Consider the following 20,015-nt stretch of genomic DNA (forward strand, 5'->3'; position numbering starts at 1 on the left):
AACTGTTTTGGGTGAAGCCGCGGTTGATTTCGAACGTGTGCGAGCTGATCGTTTCCTGGGCAAAGTCTTGATTAACAGCCTGTTGTGCTGTTATCCTATCTGAACATCTTGTTGTGCAAAACAGAAACGAAGCGCAGAAGAGTGAAACTGAGTCAAGTCATAACTCGCCCTGGCCCGAGGTGAGAGCGAGTGCACCTCCTCCAAGATGCAACGCTGAAGAAACTTTATTGGTAGTTACATTGGAAATTCGGTCATGCAATCAGACACGTGTTTGTTGAAAGTTTGTGAAATCCATCTTTTAAAGAAGTATGATGCCTTTACTGAACGCCGCCGACAGAAGTAATGATGAGCACGTTTGTGTTTTTATGGAAGGAGAATCCTGTTTTTGCACCTGTATTCTATCACCACCTGCTTGTTGTAACGTGATCGCCATGAGTAGAAAGTGCAAATACGGCCCATGCGGGACGTTTAAGTCTGAACACAAACAAACACGTGTAGCTCATTGGGGGACGACTTCAGTCCTCATGTATTTTTCCAGTTCCTCTCTGCACGTGTCCGTGTATGAAGTGTCAGTTTACTGCATGTATTTGCGTTGGATGGAAACGTAAAGTGCTCCACGCCGTTGACATATTGTTCTTAGCCATGTGTAGCCCATTAAGGGCGGAGAAGATGTTTAAAGGCTGTCTGGAAAGCATTAGAGCACTCATGTCAAACCTCTGAACCGTGGAATTTTCCATATAGCATAATTCAGTTAAACGGCTGTGGATTTAAACAGGGAGACTTAAGTTACTCTAGTTTACCACAAAGTGCTTACACGGTGATAAACAACACGGAAGCACACACAGGGATCCTCTCTCGTGCTTTGCATATGGATTTCGTGTATAGAATCCACACAAACATCCACACAAATGGGATTTCTGGCAGCATCTATGTCATAAGTTGTAATAATTTAAGTCTTCGGTCAGTTTTCACTCACACCAGTGGAATGTCTGGCGGGAGGGGCTTCACCTCGCTAATCTTAAGTCAACATTCCTCCACAGCAACAGCAGGAATTTGGAAGTTCCTTATTGTCCAGAGGCTCAGTCAGCTGCTGCCTGGAGCGCCGCACTCGTCACAGTTAATCAGATAAACGACTCTGTGCTCAGGGGAGATGCATGTCTTCTTCGTCCCCAGTGTCTCATACTGAAAACTTTATCTGATCATCCGGCGCTCCAGTCAATAGTCAGAGCTTTGTCCTCCCAAACAAAAGTTGTCCTTGAATTTTTTTGAGACTGACAAACAGCCACATCATAACAACACAGCTGCCAAACACCATTACTTCATTTCAAATGGTGAAAGGTTTAGATTTGAGTTTGTTGTAGCTGCATAAGGAAGAAAAATAATAAAAGAATTAAGATTTAGGGAACAAAATGATATTCAGCTTTGATTGTCTTTATTGAATTTTGGAGGCAAATGTTGGACAGACATGTTTACTGAAAAGGCTTCACATTGCACCTACATATATATTTGCTGTCCCCAGGTTGGGATGTTCAAGATCCACCCAGAGATCCCGGAGTCCATGTCGCTGGAGGCCAAGGCCTTCATCCTGCGCTGCTTCGAGCCCGACCCGGACCGCCGCGCCACCGCCCTGGACCTGCTCACAGACGAGTTCCTCACCGTCACCAGCCGCAAGAAGAAGGGCAAGAGCGGCTTCACAGGTCGGTTCTAACAATCTGACAGAGTGACGTGAAATGACAAGCCAGACTTTTGAATCTTTACATTTTGAATGACAAACGATAACAAATCCTCTCTGTCTCTCTCTCTCTCTTCAGCTCTGTCGCCAGGATCAGGTGAGTTCAGTTATTTACTCTCTGCTCTTTCAGTAACAACCACCACTAGAGGGAGCACTTCATACAGTTAGATGATGCTGTAACTGTTTGAAGCAGGTCATCTTTGTGGATACATATCAACACAGATCCCAAAAATCTGTAATCCTCCCTCTTCTGGTTTTGTCCTGTGCCGCTCTCTGCCTTTGTGTCCTAAAGCAACGTCTTACGCCCTCCAGAGTACCTGCGTAGCATCTCTCTTCCTGTGCCGGTGGTGGTGGAGGACACCAGTAGCAGCAGCGAGTACGGCTCGGTCTCCCCCGACAATGACGCCAACACCAACCCCTTCATCTTCAAGCCGAGCATCAAGTGCTACAGCGAGAGGGACGTGAAGGGGCCGCGTTCCCTCTTCCTCAGGTGGGACCAGCGGGCGGGACAAAGCCTGAACTCTTGATACGCATTTAAATGATAAGCTTGCAAATTATTAGACTGCACTTTGGGGTTTTTCTACCCAGCATTCCAGTGGAGAACTTTGAGGACCACAGCGCCCCTCCGTCGCCCGATGAGAAGGACTCCGGCTTCTTCATGTTGCGCAAGGACAGCGAGAGACGAGCCACCCTGCACCAGATCCTGACTGAGGACCGGGACAAGGTGGTGACCAACCTGATGGAAGCGCTCACACAGGTCAGTGGACACAAAGAGCCATGGGGAGGGTTTGGGTTTGAGTAAATATAGCAAATCGCTTTCAACTGTCCTTCCTTCCGTCCCTCGTCCTCCACCAATCAGGGCTCAATGGGGACCAAACTGAAGCATCAGCACATCTCCACCCTTGTGGTCAGCCTGGCCGACTTTGTTCGCATGGCCGATAGGAAGATCATCGCCAACACGCTGTCTCAGCTCAAGCTGGAGCTGGACTTCGACAGCACCGCCATCAGTCAGCTGCAGGTGGTGCTGTTCGGCTTCCAGGACGCGGTGAGTACCAAACACAGAGCGACACATGTCCACAGTCAGAAAGTAGGATTGGAACTTTAGTAGTCATGTCCTGTTTGGTTAACGATCAGAGGTTACAGCAACAATGACAACGACAGAAATCAGTTCGAGTCTCTCCTCCTAACGTGACAGAACAAAACAACATAAGGAGCAACAATCTATTAGTCATTTCGGAAAGTAACTGTGTGAAATTAGGTCTTAAAGTGTGATTTACTAAGGCTGCTGGAATAGCAGATATCCACAAATTGGTCATTTCCTGCTTCAACGCACCTGTGAAGTGTGATTACCCGCCTGATTTCGGCCTCGGCATAAACTCTCCAGGCTGTGGAGATGTAAGGGGGGGTTTGGCTGTATTTACCACACAGGCGTTGGCAGCCATGTTGCTGCTGTTTGAGCACAGAGATCAGAAGTGCAATGTGAGGCGGCAGAGAGGAGGAGGAGAGACGATCTGCTCTCAGACACGCAGCCATGCAGATGAAGATACATCACAGCAAACACTTGATTTATTTTGTGTGTGTGTGTGTGTGTGTGTGTGGGGGGGGGGGGGGGGGGGGTGGTGATTATTGTGTAACTCTTTCAGAACATGAAGCACTCATGCCACCTGTTGGCCAGTGCTGGAAATACTAGAGAGTGTATTTGCACTTTCTTTGTCGAGCATGACTGCATGAGTACAATCCTGAAGCTTTTTCAACAAGCATAAGAGGCTTTAAAGATTCCTATAAGGAGATTTGGATGATGTAGAAAAAGACATTGTGAAAGGAGTACATGTTGGCCTCTTATCCTCTGCTGGACGCTTTGGGGTTTGCGTCTTTACAGCCGAGCTCGTTTCATTTGAAATCCAAGATTACAAGATGGCCACGTGTGTGAAATGATGCACAACCCAGCTTGAATCATATCTGACTTCCTCCCAAACTTGGATCCTTGCTAGAATGACGCTTGTACAGACATGATTTTGCAAACTAACTGGTATATCCAGCAAAGTGTGAGAACGTCTGGATTGAAATAGTAATTTAGAGCTCTTCTTCATCTGTCTTCACTCTCTTCTTCATCGCTCACTTCTACAGGTGAACAAAGTGCTGCGGAACCACAACATCAAGCCTCACTGGATGTTCGCCCTGGACAACATCATCCGTAAAGCTGTGCAGACTGCCATCACAATCCTGGTGCCAGGTAATGCCGCCATCCAGCCAAAGTGCTGACACCACAAATGCAAAAAAATCTCTTTATCAGTCCTGCATTCAACTTTTTACCTCAATAAAATGGGCTCGGATTTTAAAGTAAAAGGTTGGATTGACAAGGTGAGTGTAGTTTCTTATCTCCATTATGAGATTTCCATCTTTTCAGGGTCGGTTGAGGACGAATAAGTAAGAAAAAAGCCAAGGACAGAAGGGAGTAATGAGTAAAAGGAGAGGAAGATGAGAGCAGACATTTAAGGATGAAAAGGAAGGCTGTCGAGGTTATGAATATCTGTCAAAGCACACTGATCACCTGCAATGTGTGACTCTGAATGTCAACCTTGAGTTTGGTAAAGAAAGAGAAAGAACCAGAAAATGTCCAATCAAGTCGCTAACATTTTTAACCAACTTGTATTTTGGTGGATAATCTTAAATTCAGGGATTCAGGGAAGTTGTTACATTCAAGTGTCTTCTTACTTATTCTTTCTGTGATATAAGTATAAATAAAACAATATAAAAAACATGTGTTTGTATGTAGATGTTTCATGTTTGAAGTGATGAGTTGTGTGTTTGTTGTTTCAGAGTTGAGGCCTCACTTCAGCCTGGCCTCCGAAAGCGACGTGGCCGACCATGACGACGACGACGATGACAATGACAACGGGGGCGGCGGCGAGCCAGGGAGAAACTCCACCCACCAGAGCCGGGCGCCTCCCGATGACACGGTGGCCACTTCGGGCGTGAGCACACTCAGCTCCACCGTCTCACACGAGTCGCACAACGTCCAGCGGTCGGTCAGCATGGAGCTGGGCAGGATGAAGCTGGAGACCAACAGGTATCGCACACACACACACACATACACCGACTAACATCCGATCTGCTTACAAATCAGCCGGTAACCTTTTGTTTGGTCATATTCGTCATATTTACAGTTTCTGCTCAGCAATATGGAACATTCTGTGTGTGTGCAGGTTACTGGAACAGCTGCTGGAGAAGGAGAGAGAGTATCAGGCCGTTCTTCAACAAGTGCTGGAGGAGAGAGAGCAGGAGATCAGACTACTGAGGCTACGATCGGAGCCCACAGGTTTGAGACTATATAACACTACTAAGCCCCATTTAAAGCAAAGGCTTAAAACCAGTGTTTAATACTATAATACTTTAAGTGTTTACCTCATAGACTTAATAGCAGTTGCATCATTTTCAGCCGGGTGCAAAGGAACATACAATTATTTTGAACCAGTTTGATTCTTGGGTATTTTCCATCTAAGTACCATCTGTGATCAGTGTCAGACTGTGTGATATCATGTTTGATGCACATCAGACTGTGTTTGATGGATGGCTGGTGAATCATAGCACTTTGACGAGCGGGAGGGAAACATGCTGGCAGGGACGCGCCATCAGCTTGTCATCCATCTGCACTGGTGCATAGATGTGATGTGAAGCAGCAGAGAATTTGGTTCCTAAACTCCGATACTGTCAAAGGAGACTTGAGTGGGAAATGAGCCTCTGGTGGCTGGTTTCATCTCACGCTGCCATCTAGGAGCAGCAGAGGAGCGCTTTGGTTCAATGACTAGTAAAATGAATGAAAATCTCATTGACTCTCAGCGTTAATCTGGTTTATTGAGGTGGAAATGTTCTCTGATCTGGTCTGAGACTGCAGGATCTTCTGGCCCACGTGGCTCGAGCTGGGCTCAGATTACAGCCAAAGCTTCCATCAAGGCAAAGCTTGAGTCAGATCTGACTCAAACGTCAGAATTGAGCATGAACTCCTGTCATGTCCACGGCTCTGCACTATTTTCCCTGAATGTCTTTATCTTATCTTGTAGGCAATTCTGCAGCATCATCATCATCATCATCATCATCAGGTGGTCCAGCGGGACAGCAGGGTCAGCCGGCTGATAAGCAAGAAGACCTTGAGCTGAGCAGATGGCTGAGGCTTCATGGGGCTGATCAGGACTCCATAGACAGGGTAGGTCCTGGTTTTGGTCCAACCGCAGCGCCGAACTTAACACAACACAAGCACCGGGACAGCAACAGAAGTGTGTGTTTGTATGTGTGTCTCCAGATACAGAATGAGGAGTACACACTGAACGACATCCTCCATGATGCAACAAGAGATGACCTGAAGAGTTTAAGACTGAGGTACTTCAAGTTTGTGTATTTTCATCTCTGCATTTAGTGTTTTGTCATTTGGTTGCTGAGCAATAACAACAAATAATTTTCCAATTTGTTGTCTTTACTAATACGCTAATAAGTATGATTGTATTTCACCTAGAATTTTGATTAATCACATCCATGAGAACATATTTATCATTAATATTATAGTCCATCAAAGTAAACAATAACTGCAGCATTACATTCATTTCTGCTTTTGTCTCATAATAAGCCCTCATAGATGAATATACTTACACCATTGTGTTTTTTTTACTAACCGTGTTCTTTGCTCTCTGTCTGTGTGTGTGTCTCCTCTCAGAGGTGGGACCTTGTGTAAACTGTGGAAGGCCATCACAGACTACAGGCAGAAGCCAGCCTGATGCCTTGCTCAGAGTGCGCAGGGCGTCTGTCCCGACAGCTCAGTATTCTTTTACCTCAGTATTTACCAGAACAAGACCAGCAGAGAGAGGACCTGTCTCTGACACGTTTCCACTCAGAAACCGCTTTCCCAGGGTGGTCAGACAATTGTAATATTTTTGGAAAAGAATTTTAGAGAATAAGGTCATATTGAGAGCGAGGTTTTACAAGAAGTGCCACTAATTTTGTTAAGCCTGATGGACACGTCACAGCCTTTTGTTACAGCTGCGTTAAAATGAGAATTAGCAGGAGAACCTGCAGCCCTGTCATTACACAATGATGATGTTTACAAACCTGGAGACTGACCATTTTCTAATGCAAGCCTGAGAGACAAAATACTACATTCAAATAGAATTTTCTTACATCTGTATTAATGTTATTGATATAGGTTTCTTATCACTACTTTATTTAAATGAATTTTATTTTAACTTGTATGGTTGATCTGAAGGATGTCATTGCATGCCCTGTTTTTCTTAAATCTGTACTGAGATTTATTTATGTTTCTGTTTCTGTTAAGTTTCACGTGTCCTTTTGTAATGGGCCTTTTTTTCAGAAGCATGTAAATAATGTCATAGATATGTTGGATGACAGTCGTGTAATTTTAAATTGGCAGAAACACAGTCTCCATGTGCATTTATATGATGTGTATAAACACATGTGAATCATGGATTGTGCGGTATTGTATTATTTTTAGTGTCACAAATCATAAGAGATGACGTTCAATTATTTAGAAGATTACATCAGAACATTTGCTGTTTTTATTGTTATAATATTGTGTTTCTGGATTTTGTACATATGATCATTCGCGCTGATGTTTATTGTAATGAAAATCTCAACTGCAAACAAAAACCAATGTGTCCATTTTGTTTCATATCTTAACTGATTCAAGATTTTTGTGACTTATTGTTAAATAATAAAACTTTTGAAATTGAGATTGTTTGAATGATGTCATATCAGTTGTGGACATTTTGCTATAACTGATCAAATCCCTCACTTTAAGCTGATTTTCAAGTAACTATTTGTTAATGAGAAGACAGATTTAATGAGTTTACCATGAACAGATAACAAATATTCATAAACTGAAACTTATTAAGCAGAATAAAACATCACATTTCATTTTAAGGAACAATATAAAATGTAAATATTAATTTATTTTCTAGTTTCATTCTGCACTGTACTGTAACTGTTGCACAGTAATTTCCCTCGGGGTACTAAACTTTTATCTTATCTTATATTAAAATAAAAACGAAGAAGCAGCGTGTTTCTAACAGACACTTATGTTGCAGCATGAACGAGCCTCAAACTCACAACCTTGTAACCACTAACCATCAGCTCTAGAATTTCAAACAGCATCTAGTGTTTTTTGGTCCAAAAATACAAGATTTCCCCAAACTTACACCAATGGATCCTTATCCATTGGTGATCCTTACCCAAAATACAAGATTTCCCCAAACTTACACCAATGGATCCTTATCCATTGGTGTAAGTTTGGGGAAATCTTGTATTTTTGGACCAAAAAACACTATGCTGCCTATCACCCTTCTTAAGCTCAGCGAGTAAAGCTGATGGTAGGCGATCACAAGGTTGTGAGTTCCAGGCCTGTTGTTGTGTTCTTGCAATTTGGCTCAACATGATACTGTGTGAAATGTGTGACTTAATCTTTATTTGATGTTTGAAGGCCGTCCATATGAAAAACCACAAGAAGCAATGAAAACATGTTGTCCATGTTGCTCAAAGTCAAAATAAGATTTCACAAGTTTACTATGAACATATATCAAATATTAATAAAATGTGTTATTCTGAATGTAAATCTGACTGTGAACAATAATAAATATAACACCAACAGAAAACATGAACGAAGAACAATATAAACATATTTAGAACTTATATATTTAGAAATAAGTGCCCAATATCCATGCATCTGAGGGCAGGGGCAGAAGAGGTGTCAGTGTGTCGGGCTGGGACTGGGGGCGCATGCCACAGCTTCAGAGTGAAAAATGGTGTTTGCACTCCACCGCAGCTTCCTCTGGTCCTGCACTCTGGTTCCTCTGATCATCTCACCCGGCAACCAGAATCAAGGTGCAGCACCAGCAGTGGCAGGCTGAACTCCTCCTGAAAGACAACAACAAAGAAGAATTGGTTTATTGCTTAAAAGAAAGCTATACAAAAGATGACAACAAAAGAAAATTGGAAATTACAGAGGTCAACATAGAGTCTATAATGGACATGGGTGCGGACCCAGAAGCCGGCCCATAAGGACCCGGATCTACAGCCAAAACAGAAGGCTTTGGTTTAAAAGAAGGGGCTCTTCTATCATCACCACATCTATTTTATTTATGAAAATGAAAATAAAAAAACGTTGCCCCAAAAAAAAAGAAGACTGTGCTTGTATGTAATTGCCAGTGCATGTTTGAATAGCCTGTTCTGTATAGCTGCAATTTCTAAGCTCAAATTGCTCAGTTGACATGTCGCAATGCTCATTGCTCAGAGAGAGAGAGAGAGAGAGAGAGAGAGAGAGGCGGCTGTCTCGTGAGTTTCGGCACCGTGACGTCATTAGTTCTTACCGAGCAGCCTCTCAGACCTGGTCCCTCGCGCACCGTCTCATCCTCACCATGACAACAGGCGGATTTTAGCATCGTCACGGGCGGAATCTTCACCTTCGCCGTCGCCATCACCTCCCCGCGCCATGATCTAACGAGCAGCGCCGCTGGCTTTTCCCGTTCACCTCTCGGGTCTGTGTTGTTGCATCTTCGCGGCGAAGAGCGGAGGCGGTGGGAGGATAAACAACATGGCCGGGGCTCAGCATCTCCGGCCGCTCGCACCTAATGTGGCTCTCCTGTTGTTGTTGCTGCTGCTGTTGTCGGCGGCGCGGCGCACCAACAGCCGCTCCTCTGACATTTCTGACCTCAAATCCAAAATATCCGGAGTGGAGGAGCTGCTGGAAGAGTTTCGCAAGCAGCTGCAGCAGGACCAGGCGTATTCCCGGGATGGTGACGTTAACGACGCCTGCGTGGGAACCTTCAACGCCGCTGGGGAGCGCATCATCCGGGCCAGGGCCTCCATCGAGCAGGGGGCCACCTTTCTAGCCGCCCCGGACCGGGTGTACAGCGGGAAGGAGTGCCTGCACGCCTGCTGCTCCGAGCCGCACTGCACCGTGGCGGTGGTTCAGGACGACCTGAGACAAACCGGGGACAGTCTGAGCTGCTATTTGTTTAACTGCACGTACAGGAATAAGAACGTGTGCTCCTTCTCACCGCAGCAGGGCTTCAGCACCTACAGCCGGACCCCCAACAGCACGCAGGAACACCCGCCTGTGTCCCCCAGGAGGCTGGAGGAAGGCCTGCCTGAGGAGGTGGAGGAGGACACTCAAGGTGAGGGACAAAGAAAGGCCTGTTTACATATAAAGTTCTTTTGAAATAAACCAAACCTAAACCTGAGTGTGAACCCGGTGTAAAATGGCCTCAATTCTTGTTGTGTTCACACTGTAAGTGGACTTTAAAGGGGACTCAATGGCTTTTTTGCTGTTTGTATTCCCTGTATTTCAATGATGAAATATAGGGAATACAAACTGTCACGTGTAAGAGGAAGGGTATACATTTTTAGGGCTTTGATGATGGAAAGTGTGTCTCATTCTGCAGCTGTCTCAGTCAAATCTCTGGTAAAAGAGAAGGGATGGAACATGGCAGTTTAGTAGGAATGTTCCATTGGTCACTGCAGTTAACTGGTAAACGTACCCAGCAGACACTCCCACTGAGCCAGATGGAGCAGATAGGGACGGTTAATGTTTTGCCTGAAAGCAGCAGCAGGTGTGTTTTACTGTTGGTCCTCTTTATGTATTGACTATGGAAGGCAAAGCAAGCAGAGTGACGGCGTAGATGAGGCACAAGAGAGGAGGGGAATTACAATATTATCTCCAAAACTGAGAGGATAATGTGTCACAACAGGAATTGATGTCTACTATCATACACACACACACACACACACACACACACACACACACACACACACACACACACACACGTCCTCCATGCTACCAGATGTCAATGTTATGTTATACAGAGGTGGATGAGCCCCCCCGCAGTGATGCAGGCCAGGATGTGGTGATCCAGCTGCCCACAGACTGGGCTGTGCTGGACGGGCGGGACAGTGTGGACGACCACGCCATCGGCCACTATGAATGGGCTCTGATGAAGGGGGACACAGCCGTCAACATGAAGGTAAGAGACCATATTACTATTCAGCTGAGAAGACGGCGCTTTGTGGGTTAGACGGGTTCCATCGTTTGCTTTTGCATTATGAAGAACTACTAATCAGAACTGGGTGTCAAATTACACCAGGTGAGTCAACAATGTGATGTGTGAGCAGAGTCCCATAATGCCTTGCTGCACTGGCAGAGATAAGGTTTTCAGGAACAGCACTCATAATGAATCTGATTGTATGAATACTAGGACAAAGGTAAACAAAACATATACAGCTCATTTACTCTTTGTAATGTAGGTGACCCATCCAGGCCTGCTGAAGATCGGTGGTCTTCAGGAGGGGGTCTACACCTTCCAGCTGACTGTCACCGACAAGGCGGATCAGAAGAGCTCCGACAACGTTTCTGTCACCGTGCTGGCTCCTAAACACAACGCAAAAGGTGACACAATCACAATAACGCTCTAAAGATGCAAATGTCACAAACAAATGAATAATATGGACCTAAAATGGATCTCTGTGATCACAGTGTGCACGGGTCACTGCTCTAACTACCAGTTCCGCTGTGATGACGGCTGCTGCATTGACATCACCTACGCCTGTGACGGGAAGCAACACTGTCCAGACCGATCGGACGAAGAGTTCTGTCCCAAGTGTAAGAAACAGGCAGAGGAATTATAAAAAAAAAAGTATTAGCCTGCAGTTCACTTCATGATCGCAGTGCAAGACTTTGTATTTTTTATTTTATTCTCTGTAGTTGATGGCAGCCGGAAGTCGGTGACTCACACTGCCGGTCTACCGGGCCCCCATCGGACTGTGGCCCACACAGACACGGCTGTGGATGGATCCATGCTCCAGGCTGGGCCCAGCAAAACCGTGGAGAACGTCAAACCACCTCCTCCTCAGGACTCTTCCTCCTCCTCATCCTCCTCCTCTTCCTCAGACCAGCCTCAGGACGGGACCAAGGTTGATCCTCCATACAGTGCCAGTCAACAAGAGGATTCAGTCAATCCAGGTAGTGCTGCATGGATGAAACAACTTCTAGACACTTATTCAGCTCACGTTTAAAGTGATTTATCAAGATTGTTCATCATTTGCTGGTTTATTAGTGCCTGTCTGGACAGAGAAACAAATGAAGCCAGTCAGTGAGTGAGAGCTCAAAATGGTGGTGAATGCATAGAGCCGCTCAGTGCTACGCTCTGCCATGGGAATGTCGCTCTGTGCCTGCATAGTACCTGCTGGAACAAAGCACCTCTGTCTGCTGCTATCTGATCCCTGACTTAGGCTCAGGCAGACCAACTGCTTCCTCTATCAGCATTCACCAAAACACTAGAAACTCACAGATACCTGATAGTTGATGGGAAAAGCTACCGGCTACCTGATCGGCAGGAAAGTAAAGCAATTGTCTACGCAATTGAGTTGAATTCGATCCACAAAAAGCTCAAGCACAGCAAAGCTACTACAGACATGAACGAAAACACAGACAACAAATACGATACAATATCCAATTTGTAAAATAGTCTAAAATGTTGCTGCTATAGTGAGACCCTCTAAAAGTTTGCACTTTGTTGCATTTTTAACCCTCCACCCCCATTCCAAGTTAGTGAGAACCCTGTAGGTTACTGAGTTTCAGGCTCAGAAGAAAAAAACAACAATCTAAATACAATGTGTATGAAATGTAAGTGGATTGTGTCGTCTGGGTCTCTGCAGATCCGTGTGCTTCAGCTCCAGTCGTCGGACCCTGTAGAGGAACTTTCCCGCGTTGGTACTATGACCGTGATGCGGGCGAATGCAAACACTTCCTCTATGGCGGTTGTCAGGGCAACCACAACAACTTCCTCCAGGAGGGTGACTGTGTCAGTGAATGTATACAGAAAAGTGAGATTTCTTATTTTTGCTCATCTCTTTCAAAGTCCAGTTTGTTGGTTCTACAACATAATACTGTTTTTTTTCTTTAACAAAACGTCATTTAGATCCAGTATTCAAACCAGCAACCGTGGCTCCTCCCATCACCAAACAGAACGAGATAGGTAAAAGTACAATACATTCCAGTGTAACATACTGTGCTTGGATGACATCATTGTAACACAGCCTTCACTTCTGTCCCTAAAGCTCCCCAGAGCCACACAGAGAGCGACGCCTCCATCTCCAAGCCATTTCCTATCATGGGTGGGCACCCAGGCCCAGAGTCCGGTGAGACTTACTTCACCGTTCCTTCACTGCATGTGTCAGACTGTGCTGTCCAACATGACATTTATACTTCTGTCTCCTCCTCCAGGTGCAATCCTTCCGCTGGCACTTGGTATAATCATCACCGCTCTGCTGCTGCTCATGATTGGCTGTCGTCTCAGACTCGTTCGTCACAAGCTAAAGAAGGCCCGCCCCCTCACCACAGAGGAGTCTGATTACCTCATCAACGGCATGTACCTGTAGCCACTTGGCGACAAGCAGCAAACGGAAGAGGACAAAGATGTGGGAGGCTTCAGACCGTCCAAAGAGAAACAAGTGTGTAGTCATCAGAGCCTGCACCAGGACTTTAGAAACCTCCCTTCAGGATGGAAACATCTCAACTACCTGCCATCATGCATTTCTGTACACACACACACACACACACACACACATTGACACTGGTGACTTGTCAGTCCGCTGCTGATAGATGCTGCCTTCAGAACCAGTGATGTCATTATTATAGTAAACCATGAATTCATCATGAAACCTGCTCAACTTCATGCACTGAATCCGTTTTTACCTCTTAATGTACACAGATGTTAGGCTCTCACGTCTCTTTCACTTATGTTCCTTTTTCTTCTCAAACGTTGGATATTTGATTTTCCTGAAGTGCTGCTGTGTTTCTGCCACTGAGTGGCACTAATGTGCCATATCTGTGCTGATGGAAGCCTGGAGTGCTCCGAGTACACTTACTGTATATCAAATGGACCAGTGTGTCTTTTGTTTGATCATTAGAGGAATTTTTCAACCTACCTTGACTCATAGAAAGCCATAGCAAACTCTCTTGGTTAAATTGTAGCCCAGCCTTTTTCTTTGTTGCTTACTATTCTTTATTAAGCAAATCTATGTGACCTTAAGGTATAAATGTACTATATTTACAAAGATGTATCCCCTCAAGCTGTTTTGTCTTTCACAAGAGATATTAAAGTTTATTATAAATCTACACAACTTGTGCTGTATGAATTAACACCACTTAATTCATTCAATAACAAAACATCACGCACATGAGAATGATTTTATTTCCATTTGCCATTCCAGGATCAGTGTTTGCCAAAGATCATCATTTTGATCTTCCAAAAGAAAAATAGCTTTCAGATTCCATGTAGGTTTTTGCCCCAAGATGTCAAGACATTCAGTTGCTTTATATTATTGGACTATATTTTGGCGAAGCAGTGACGTGCTCTTTTACTATCTGTCACCGGAAGAGCTTTGCACAAAATATGACAGAAAACGAGCAGCGGGAAGCCACACACCAGCAGGTGGGAAGCACAGCCTGAATGTGCAGGTGTATCCATGCTGTTCGAGGGCGGCTGCATTGTTTTTTCTATATGTAGTAACGACCTACTAATGCTGCACATCAAACCAGATGCATCAGGTTACATTGGCTATTGTGTTGCCTGTGCATGTGTTTGTGGCTACCTAAATATTACTGGCAGAGATGAGAGCTTTGTACGCTAGCAGAGAAGTGTATAATTCGATGATCCACGCCCACACCCACACGCTCACGCACACACCCACACAGTATAGCTAAGTGAATTATCGAAAAGGCTCAGGCTTCCCTCATCAATGTCCGGCATTCTTCCAGCGTTCAGCTTTGATGCTGCTGAAGTGTAATACTGTAGAAAACGGTGATAGCCATTTCATCTGATGACACCGCAAAAATCCCTCAAATCCACCTGTTAAGAACAATTCATCACCCAAGACGCAGAACCTGAAAAAGAAACACAGCCCCTCTGCAAAATTTCTGTGCCGAGCTTGAAGCAGTCTTTCCTCCCAGCCCCTCGGGACCGTCGTTATCATGAGACTCTAATCCAGTGTTAGAGCGGAAAAAACAAAAAGATGTCTCGTTATGCTTTGAAAACAAAAAGTGTCGGGGGCGTGTTTCATCCCCATCCTAGTTTTTCCTCCAGGTCAAACCTAAATGTGGAATATGGAGCATCTTCCTCTTCAAAGTTCATCCCTGCAGGGGGACGGGGGGGGAGAGAGGAGAGAGAAACATTTGTCAGAAAAAGGCAGAGCAGAGAAGCACATTGCACATTCACATGGCCGTCCTGTCATGCAAACACATATTCAAGAGGGAGGCACAGTTCCATGCAAATGCTACGACGCGGCGTCATGGTCCGATTCAAAGAGTCACTCCGCCTTTGGACCGGAACCAGACTCGCACAGCAGAATATCAAACAAGACCAGACGGAGTGTTTCAGTGATAAGTTTGGGGTTTGAGTTTCACTTCAAATCATATTACTCAAGCAGGTTTAACTGAACCAATTGGGACGGTGTTAAAAAACAAACATAGATGGAGAGGAAACGTGCAGCTAGTTGGGATGGTATGGGAGAAGCAAAAAATGTCATCAAGCAGCAAACGCAGCCCTTGTGATTCATTGCCTGCTCCAAGCCACACCATTTCACCTGCGCCACTTTGAGAAGGAGAGAGGGAGGAGGAGAGGGAGAAGGAAGTCACTTCCACCTGGACCACTGCTTGTCTTTGTCTGTTAAAGGCACATAAATCACCCCCATCAAGGGCTTCATTTTGGTGCTGCCGTCTTCCATCTTGTCGTACTGCTCCAGCATCTGGTTCCCTCCCGCCGGGCCCACGGGCAGAATCAGCCGGCCGCCTGGCTTCAACTGGTCGAGGAGCTGCGAGAGGCACAATGCACATCCACCATCAGGGATCACACAAGTGTTCCAATGTTTGCCCCTGATATTCAAAAGGGGGATTTGGACAACGTGACCCCAATCATTAGTATTCAGACGGCTGCTATGGAAACTCACTGCTTGGGGGACGTTGGGTGCTGCTGCGCCAACATGAATGGCATCGTAAGGTGCTTCCTCTGTGTAGCCCATTCGACCGTCTCCCACTGAAAACACACATACACACACACACACACTTACTTAGACCGTGTAAGTGCTGTCTGTTAAATGGAAATTGGACATAGTTGTTTCATCCTGCTTATTTAAGACAACCGCTCACCGCACTCTAAACAGACGACTCGCTCCTGTAGCAGGAGCAGCAGCAATGTTAAAGCTTGCCTATTGGCTTGTTATATATGCGTATAACTCTTTGCAAACTTTGCTACAGCACAGGTTTTGGGAGAGCTAAAGGCTGGTGCTTATTATCAAAAAGGAGGAACTCAACTCATGTGGGAAGACCTGCTAACTTTCAAGACACAACTAAGAGGGACCATCTCTGAGCTCTATTGCCGCATTCTGGACCTCGGGGAGCTATCTAATTCTAAAACAGTGGCTGCCAGGGAGACTGAGCTTGAACTCCATCTAGACATAGACCGGTGGGACGAAGTCATGCGCAATCTACATCCTGTCTCGTCCTGTGCTCGTCTCACTCTCATTCAGTTTAAGGTCGTACACAGGGTCCATTTTTATAAATCCAGATTGGCCAAATTGTTCACAGACGTAGAGGACAAATATAATAGATGTTGGAAGCCTCACTGTGACCTAAGCCACATGGTTTTTCTCTGCCCCAGGCTCCACAACTACTGGTCCGGTTTCTTCAACACATTGTCTGCCATAATGGGAATGCAAGTTCAACCCTCCCCTCATATTGCCATCTTCGGCACACCATATGACTCACGCCAATTTAACACCTCACAAAAGGAAATGGTCATGTTCACCTCTTTGCTTGCTAGACACCGCCTGCTCTTGCATTGGAAATCCCTTACCCCTCCCTTCATTTCGCAATGGCTGAAGGATACAATGTATTTTCTTTAACTCAGGAAAATCAAGTACACTATGAAGGGCCACACTGATAAGTTCTATCAGACATGACAACCATTTCTCTCTTACTTCACAGATCTACAGGCTATGCCAGACCAGTGACTGAAAACCGAACAGTTTATTTTAATTTCTTAATTTTATTTTACATCCCAGGCAGGCCAGGGCGTGGTTGTATGGATGCAGGGTTGGGTTGGGTCTCTGGGTGGGATGTCCTCTTTCTTTTTTTTCCTCTCTTCTCTCTTTCTCTTTACCACAGCCTATGATGTGATTTGTAGTAGCCTACATTGCTGTTTGACATCATCCTGTAATCACTGTATTTACCGTATGAGATCATCGGATCAACATCACTGATGCCATCCTGGACTCTGCACACACTACTGTGCCATGTTCTCACAACCCCCAGCGGCCGTGGCTTCCTGCTGTTTCAATTTCAATCTACTTGTACCTCATATTGCCGATTTTATCTCACCGTCTCTGTATGAAGTTTAACAACAACAATAACAATAATAACACAATATTCCTTCTTTTCTTTTCTCTCTCTCTAAATAAATCTCCAAAATATCCTATCCTATAATTGTATGCGCAATGTCGTAAAATGTTTGCCTCAACAAAAAAAAGAAAAAGGAGCAGGCCTCTTGGTCTCTGAGGTCTATAGGTTCAGTTGGCTGCAGCTCAAACAGCGTAATGTGATTGTGTTGGCCTATCAAACCCAGATTGCAGGGCACTAAATGCATACGTTGCCTTACCCATTAGCTTGACTCTGCCCGATGATATCAAACTGGGGTCATCCTTCTTCAAATTGTTTATAGAATCGTCTACCAGCTCTTTGATGTGATCGATTCCTATCACTTTCCCTTTGGGGCCTACCTGTAAAGCACGGAGGGAGGAGGGAGGAGGCTCAGTTTGGACAAGAACAACACAAGAGGAGGGATTTGTTGTTACACCCCCCCCCCTCGTTAATATTGGTTCGGTGAAAGACTTAATCAATAGAAACTGTGTTTGTTTACCCATCATGCGTGGCTCACCATTCGTGCAAAGCAAGCAGACAGGATACCGCTGCCGGAGCCCACGTCCAGAGCGTTGGCTCCCTCGTACAGCTGATCATGAAGGAGCTCTAGGGCGTAGGCATGCTGGAGGGGGTACCAATAAGGAATTACATCATCGTCAATTCATATCCTCACTCAAAACAACAAGGTCGGGCCCAGTAAGTGCAGTTGTTTACAGGCTGCTGGTGGTGCCAACAGTCACATATACAAAACACTTCCACTTTGTTAATTAAGGATCAAAAGCTGAAGAAATGGAAGGAATGTTGGAGAAACTTTGGAGTCATACCATATGTGGGGCGCTGATGGTTGCTTGGTAACCTTCAGAGAAACATAGATTTGGTTAGTTCGTGTCTCTTTGAATTCCAGGCCTCATTTGGAGAATATGATGAGGTAATGATTGCACACTTACCTATAGACTGTGGGGAGTCCATGTAAGGATTACACCTTGAGAAGTGTGCTCGGTCTGTGGCCAGCATCACTTCATACACCCTGTCTGACTTGATAATGCCATTTTCTGAGGATGGAACAAACAAAATGCATGAGGAAGCCAGATCATAATAGGGAATGACAGGAAATGGGCAAGAATTAAGAAGAACGCAACCAATTTACAAGACCGGAAGACATTTACTGTGTACAGTGCTTGATTGACGGCCCCAAGTTTGTAAGCTACAGAGAGTGTGTGTGTGTGGTCACTCGACATAAAGGCGTTTATAAAGCAGCTTCCAGCAGACATGTTGGTGTCTTCAGGATAATCCCTCAGAACAGGTTCACTGGCAGCTGGTAGCAACGGCAGGAAAAGCCAAGGACAGCCGGCCCTGCTCCCATTACTGCTTCAACTCACCCGCAGTTACACTATGCACTGCTTTAGGATAGGTTACACAAACACGCACACACAGAGTACTTGCTGCCACATAGACACATACTAGGGATTTCTGAGATGAAAATATTGTGCATTGATTATGTTGCTCCACTTTTTTTTTATCTTTAAAAGTAAAAAAAATAGAAGAAAAAAATAGAAGAAAATCGTAAAAAAAAAAAAAAGAGAAAGAAATTGAAGCTTTTCCTTACAGATTTGCATTTGAAATACGGGTTTAATCAGTGGTACAATCTTATCACTCAAATATCTGCTAGAAATTACAATATATAAGACTTAAATTACTAAACTGTCATATTTAAATCATATCACAGCATATCAATGAATAACATCACCGAGTCAGTATATTGGACTTTACACTGAGCTTATTATTGTAGATGACATTGGTCGCAGCCTCGCTCGTCTCTTTTTGCGTCCACCTTCCTGTGCACAAACTGTTAACACACCAATACACACAGACACAAGCCATGACACACAATGGCCCCCTCTTGTGCCGCACACTGTCGCGTCACATGAGTGAAACCCATCTGTCCCCAGTTGTCTGTGTCCTTCACTGAACCAACGATGTGAAGGCTACAGCAGCTATCAATGAATGTGGGCAGGGCGGGAGGCGCGCGGCTAACGCTAGCACCAGACTCCAAAAATGACGCACATAGAGCTAACAGGCTAAGCTAACCCGAATGACACTGCAACATGCATATCGCACTAATTTGTGTTTTTAGTGCAGATTGGATTTTACTGACGTTTTAGCTCGGCCATGCATGTGCACAGCGTGACTAAGCGCGGGTCAGGAGGAGAAGGGGTGGAGGTCCCGACAACAACACGCCTCATAGCTTAGCAACCAGCTAGCTAGAGCTCCCGGGATCTGCCTGCAAAAAGACCTACCCGCATTAAGCCTCCGAGCGAAGGCGCTGGTTTGCCCGTTTTATATGCACACTTGCACTTACTGCGGAGGTTGTTGACGAGCTCTGCGTGGCTAGCTCCTCCGGATTTCCACGCCATCGTTAAACAGAGTCTTCGGAGTAAGTACACAGCAGCTGTCAGTGCCGCGCCTGCGCCTACCGTCCTGCCGAGGAAAGCGAACACCTCCAGAGCGGACGGCGGGGCGGCGGGGACATCAGCTCTCATCCGCGCCGCTTCCACTGCAGCACTGCAAACGCTCCCGTGCACCGTAGAAACATTTCAAGGAATAAGCTTTTGCCAATGACTTCTCTGCTGATTTAGATTCGCAGCAGTAAAGCGGTGGTTAGTTATAAGCAAACGAGGCTTTCTAAACCTTTATCAATCAATGTAGCTAAGAAGCGTCAGTCAAGCACGTGGGCGACATCTGCTGGTGAAAACAGTGATCTGCATGAAATGATAAAAGTGCATCATTTCACGTTTCACCTGAACTCGTCTG

At 45.3% G+C, this 20,015-nt stretch overlaps 3 protein-coding genes across 5 annotated transcripts in view; 2 read left to right on the forward strand and 1 right to left on the reverse strand.

The window, feature by feature from the left end:
• map3k5 (mitogen-activated protein kinase kinase kinase 5) overlaps positions 1–7,470 on the forward strand; it is a 46,149-nt gene extending 38,679 nt beyond the window's left edge. The window contains exons 20-30 of the mRNA XM_076167101.1: positions 1,520–1,697; positions 1,812–1,829; positions 2,045–2,222; positions 2,321–2,489; positions 2,592–2,777; positions 3,860–3,965; positions 4,553–4,802; positions 4,939–5,051; positions 5,794–5,936; positions 6,033–6,109; positions 6,441–7,470. Coding sequence (XP_076023216.1) covers positions 1,520–1,697; positions 1,812–1,829; positions 2,045–2,222; positions 2,321–2,489; positions 2,592–2,777; positions 3,860–3,965; positions 4,553–4,802; positions 4,939–5,051; positions 5,794–5,936; positions 6,033–6,109; positions 6,441–6,501 — 1,479 coding nt within the window. The 3' untranslated portion in view covers positions 6,502–7,470. The remainder of the gene's footprint in view (positions 1–1,519; positions 1,698–1,811; positions 1,830–2,044; positions 2,223–2,320; positions 2,490–2,591; positions 2,778–3,859; positions 3,966–4,552; positions 4,803–4,938; positions 5,052–5,793; positions 5,937–6,032; positions 6,110–6,440) is intronic.
• A 1,591-nt stretch (positions 7,471–9,061) lies between these two features.
• Positions 9,062–13,877, forward strand: lrp11 (low density lipoprotein receptor-related protein 11). The gene is made up of 9 exons (XM_076166974.1): positions 9,062–9,909; positions 10,598–10,755; positions 11,036–11,177; positions 11,265–11,390; positions 11,493–11,750; positions 12,446–12,613; positions 12,709–12,765; positions 12,848–12,928; positions 13,014–13,877. The coding sequence occupies exons 1-9, from the start codon at positions 9,327–9,329 to the stop codon at positions 13,166–13,168; spliced, it is 1,728 nt and encodes a 575-aa protein (XP_076023089.1). The 5' UTR covers positions 9,062–9,326; the 3' UTR covers positions 13,169–13,877.
• Positions 13,878–14,085: 208 nt separating this feature from the next.
• On the reverse strand, positions 14,086–19,719 carry pcmt (protein-L-isoaspartate (D-aspartate) O-methyltransferase). 3 transcript variants are annotated; one of them, XM_076167744.1, is made up of 8 exons: positions 19,564–19,719; positions 18,152–18,256; positions 18,029–18,060; positions 17,722–17,826; positions 17,443–17,563; positions 15,737–15,822; positions 15,476–15,601; positions 14,086–14,924 (listed from the first exon to the last, which is right to left on the reverse strand). In XM_076167744.1, exons 1-8 carry the CDS (start codon positions 19,616–19,618, stop codon positions 14,919–14,921), a joined length of 636 nt encoding a protein of 211 aa, XP_076023859.1. In that variant the 5' UTR covers positions 19,619–19,719; the 3' UTR covers positions 14,086–14,918. The 3 variants fall into 3 exon arrangements, with proteins under 3 accessions (XP_076023859.1, XP_076023852.1, XP_076023844.1); XM_076167737.1 differs by having other exon boundaries at positions 15,374–15,601; XM_076167729.1 differs by having other exon boundaries at positions 15,432–15,601; positions 19,564–19,717.
• Between the last annotated feature and the right edge of the window lie 296 nt (positions 19,720–20,015).

Source organism: Genypterus blacodes, unplaced genomic scaffold (assembly GCF_046128005.1).
Source record: "Genypterus blacodes isolate CSIRO-AG114 ecotype Tasmania unplaced genomic scaffold, CSIRO-AGI_Gbla_v1 ptg000013l_1, whole genome shotgun sequence".
Lineage (NCBI taxonomy): Eukaryota > Metazoa > Chordata > Actinopteri > Ophidiiformes > Ophidiidae > Genypterus > Genypterus blacodes.

What these genes read in the sequence shown, in the direction of transcription:
- lrp11 (XM_076166974.1), top strand. Translation starts at nt 9,327, where the DNA reads ATGGCCGGGGCTCAGCATCTCCGGCCGCTCGCACCTAATGTGGCTCTC. An exon ending in TCCTAAACACAACGCAAAAG is followed by an intron (nt 11,178 to 11,264) that starts GTGACACAATCA and finishes CTGTGATCACAG; the next exon opens with TGTGCACGGGTCACTGCTCT. An exon ending in AGAGGATTCAGTCAATCCAG is followed by an intron (nt 11,751 to 12,445) that starts GTAGTGCTGCAT and finishes GGGTCTCTGCAG; the next exon opens with ATCCGTGTGCTTCAGCTCCA.
- pcmt (XM_076167729.1), bottom strand. Translation starts at nt 19,618, where the DNA reads ATGGCGTGGAAATCCGGAGGAGCTAGCCACGCAGAGCTCGTCAACAAC. An exon ending in GGGCAGAGTCAAGCTAATGG is followed by an intron (nt 15,823 to 17,442) that starts GTAAGGCAACGT and finishes GTGTGTTTTCAG; the next exon opens with TGGGAGACGGTCGAATGGGC. An exon ending in CACCCAACGTCCCCCAAGCA is followed by an intron (nt 15,602 to 15,736) that starts GTGAGTTTCCAT and finishes TGCCTCTCGCAG; the next exon opens with CTCCTCGACCAGTTGAAGCC.